Source organism: Rhinopithecus bieti, unplaced genomic scaffold (assembly GCF_001698545.2).
Source record: "Rhinopithecus bieti isolate Rb0 unplaced genomic scaffold, ASM169854v2 scaffold_52099, whole genome shotgun sequence".
In the NCBI taxonomy this organism is placed as follows: domain Eukaryota; kingdom Metazoa; phylum Chordata; class Mammalia; order Primates; family Cercopithecidae; genus Rhinopithecus; species Rhinopithecus bieti.
The window spans coordinates 1,077,140-1,080,707 of NW_016820939.1; the positions used below are offsets into that span (position 1 = coordinate 1,077,140).

The following is a 3,568-nucleotide window of genomic DNA, read 5'->3' on the forward strand; positions in this document are numbered from 1 at the left end:
AAAAAAAAAAAAAAAAAAAAAAAAAAAAAAAAAAAAAAGAACAAGTAGAAGCCAAAAATCAGCCACTTGTGATTTTTCTGAGAGTATAAATGGCAATTCATTTTCATTTTCTTATACGATTAAGCAGAATTGTGAACGTATCTCATTTCTTAAACAACGATAGCAAAAGAACAAAAATAACTCTATTGATTGGCTTAATGTTCAGTTTTCCACCCTACATGTAAGGTTTTCCATTGAATCTTCAAACCGTTTTCTAATCAGTTTTATTGCTTTTATTTTGAAAATATGAATCAGGAAAACATATTTAGTAATTCTACAAAATTGATGTCTGTGTTGACAGACTTCTGTAGGACTCTGCTCATTTCTCCTTTCTCTCTCAATAACTGGGTTGATGGTTTTTCTCTTGATAATGGCTGCCACTTTGGCCTCTTAATTTTATTATGAGGATCTGGAGAAGAGTTTACAGGAAAGGATATTTGGCAAACACAGTAGTATATCCTTAGGGCCTCCCACCTCCTTCCCTTTAAGTCTTTGGTGGTACGTGGAGTGTGGTATCTGCAACTTTTAATCAGGTAGAGTTGTTTCTCTCTCTCTCTCTGTCTTTCTCTCTCTCTCTCTCTCTCTCACACACACACACACACACACACACGTTCATGGCACAAGCACACTGTAAAATGTTTTGATCCAGGGACCACTCTGATTGTCTTATTTTGGACACCAAGGCCATGACATAGACATGTATTCTTTTTCGCTTCTGTAGGTTTTGCTTCTTAGTCTGTGGAGTTTCTGTTTCTTATTCCAGGAAACAATGGAATCGTGCTTGGCATTACTGTTTTCTCTCATTGTTCTACAGAAGAATTTGCAGAAATCTAAAAGTATTTTAAATATAATTATAAACCGGTTTCATTGCTTTAGAAAAAGTCATTTAAAAAATTCATTCTAAACCACTGTAAATTTAAATTCTGTTAACCTAAATCACTCTACTCTGAGCATTGCCATCTTGAGGCAGGAGAATAGGGTCTGGAGGCAGGGAACATAAGGCCGATTCATGCTGACTTCCTAGAACTAAATCAAATGGAAACACTTCAGCTATGACAGGAAATATCCTTTCCATTTATATGGGGTGTACACTGAGTAAATGACTTTGTAACTTTAATTTATCCTCTTCATTTACATAGGACGTACAACAAGTAACCAGTGGAAACCTCTAGAGGGTATTTAAACCCCAGAAAATTCTGTAATGGGCTCTTGAGCCCCTGTGCTTGGGCCCACTCCCACCCTGTGGAGCATACTTTCATTTTCAGTAGATCTCTGCTTTTGTTGCTTCATTCTTTCCTGGCATTTTGGTGCGTTTTGTCCAATTCTTTGTTCAAGATGCCAAGAACCAGGACACCCTCCACCGGTAACAATGTGAAGTGTAATGCTCCCTTCAAAGTGTAAAAATATATAACATGGCTGGCATGTGATACTTACCAATATGGGATGAGGTAAGGAATCACTTCGTGGCCACACACTGAAGCCACCGTGACGATGTGGCCATGATTTCTCTCTATCATCGATGGAAGAAGTGCTTTTGTGATCTTAAGTCATTGCAGAAAGAAGAAAAACAATGACATAGGTGTTAGGTTTCCAAATCAGGTGGTTTTATTTTTGTTAAGACAGAAAGGCATTTGAGAGAACTTATAAAATGAAATAAAATACTTCCAAGTATTCCATGATCAATTCTATACAAATGATAGAAATAAAGATACAAATTTATTGGTATGGTTATACCCCATGCCAACACTAATCTCAGTATTCCCCATCCTTCCCTTCAGAAGGAATCAAATAGATCCTTTTCTGGATATGTCATCTAAACGACATTAAGGGAAAAATTCAGAGTTTTCAGAAGTAAAATAATTCCTTATGATAATTTGGTGTCATGTAATTTTTTGGTTTGGGGCTTTATCATTCTAATTAAAAGAGTGAAATCTTGTGTAACTGTATTAAGGCAGTTGAGTAGTGTAAGCTGAGAGTTCTACACCACACTTATGCATCATGATTGAATTCACTATCTCCCTCTTTGTAATATTATATATTATATGTTGCTGTTACAGGAAACAAGTCTTTCTTTTTTTCCAAAAACCTCTTTTGTGAGAAACATCAATAAAATGTTATAAGAATGTAGTAAATCCTACGCAAATTCGTAGAACTAGAACTCCCAACCCAAGCTACCCCCAAATTCCCAACCCACAGAAACTGTGAGAGGATGGTGAACATATATTGTTGCTTTAAACCACTAAGTTTTGTATAATTTGTTATGCAGCTATAGGTAACTAATACATGAAGTCTCCATGTAGTTTGGTGGGCATGGGAGCCAATTCACATATGTGAGGAGCTGGTAAAGGTAAGGGGGATACCTCTCTTTTTTTTTCTTCTTTCTTCCAGAATCCAGATTTGCCCTAGATTCTATACTAATATTGAGGCACTGGAAGATTAATCATAAAAATTTCTATACAAAGGCAGCTGAAGTTGATATTTCCATCTCCCACAAAACTAACCAATTATATGAGGTCTGTGTAGCTGCATTTCTCAATTCTAGCATCCCATGGATCTAGAACTTGCCTCAGAGTCTCATTCAAAAGTGTCCTCGACCCTATATACATCCACGTAATTACTTCTGATGTCCTTCCCATTCTAAAATTCCACAAAATGAGGACGCATTACAAAATCATGGTGTAGAGGGGAAAAAATGAGGTCACAAGTGAGAGCATTGAAAAGATGTACACTGACAACCCTTAACAAGCCTCCACAAACATTTGTTGAATTCTTGGTACATGCCAAGCTTTGTGTCAGATACTGGTGGACAAGACAGACCAAGTAGCTTACATTCTAGTGTGTTGTGTCCACTTGAATTCTGTGTCCTTGTGTCAGAGACTCTGTGGCTCTTCTACTCAAACAAATTTGATGATTCTTGATTAAGCCTAAGATCTGGCCAGTTTCCTATCCAGAAGTATGTGAACGCCGTTATAAGTTTCATGTATCTTAAGAGAAGGTGCACAAATCAGAAATGTTTCTGACTCACACTCACCCAAAAATGTCCTAGGATGTTGACCTCAAATGTTTTGGTAATCTCTTCATCCTTAGTGCTGCGAAGATCGGCTGGATATACTGTCCCAGCATTATTCACCACAATTGTCACATCACCCACTTCTTTCTTCACCTTTTGAAATTGAAAGAACACATTCATTGGGTGTGTTATACAAACTCAAAAGTTTTGGGACCAATATAATCCAGAGATTAGAGTCTTTCTTCTACTGTATGAGGTCTCTCAGAATTCAGGCAAGATGGACTGTTGAGCTCAAATAGTGGAGGCCAACGGAGCACTGTCATAAAGGTGGGATAAACTGTTCTTTTAACATCTAAATTTCAATACCCAGCACATCATGTTTTGCAAATTTATCAGTAAAGTGAAATTAACATTTATGCTGATAAATTACTATATAAGTTCTGACCAAATATTTTTAAAGTGCTCGTTTTTTTAAAAAGTGGTTTTCTTTAAATTTTTTTTTTTTTTTTTTTTTTTTTT

At 36.4% G+C, this 3,568-nt stretch overlaps 1 protein-coding gene across 1 annotated transcript in view; it reads right to left on the bottom strand.

Moving 5' to 3' along the window:
• HSD17B13 (hydroxysteroid 17-beta dehydrogenase 13) overlaps positions 1-3,568 on the bottom strand; it is a 21,557-nt gene that overhangs the window by 12,429 nt on the left and 5,560 nt on the right. Inside the window, 2 exon segments of the mRNA XM_017860054.1 lie at positions 1,474-1,580; positions 3,071-3,202. Of these exon segments, the coding sequence (XP_017715543.1) occupies positions 1,474-1,580; positions 3,071-3,202 (239 nt within the window).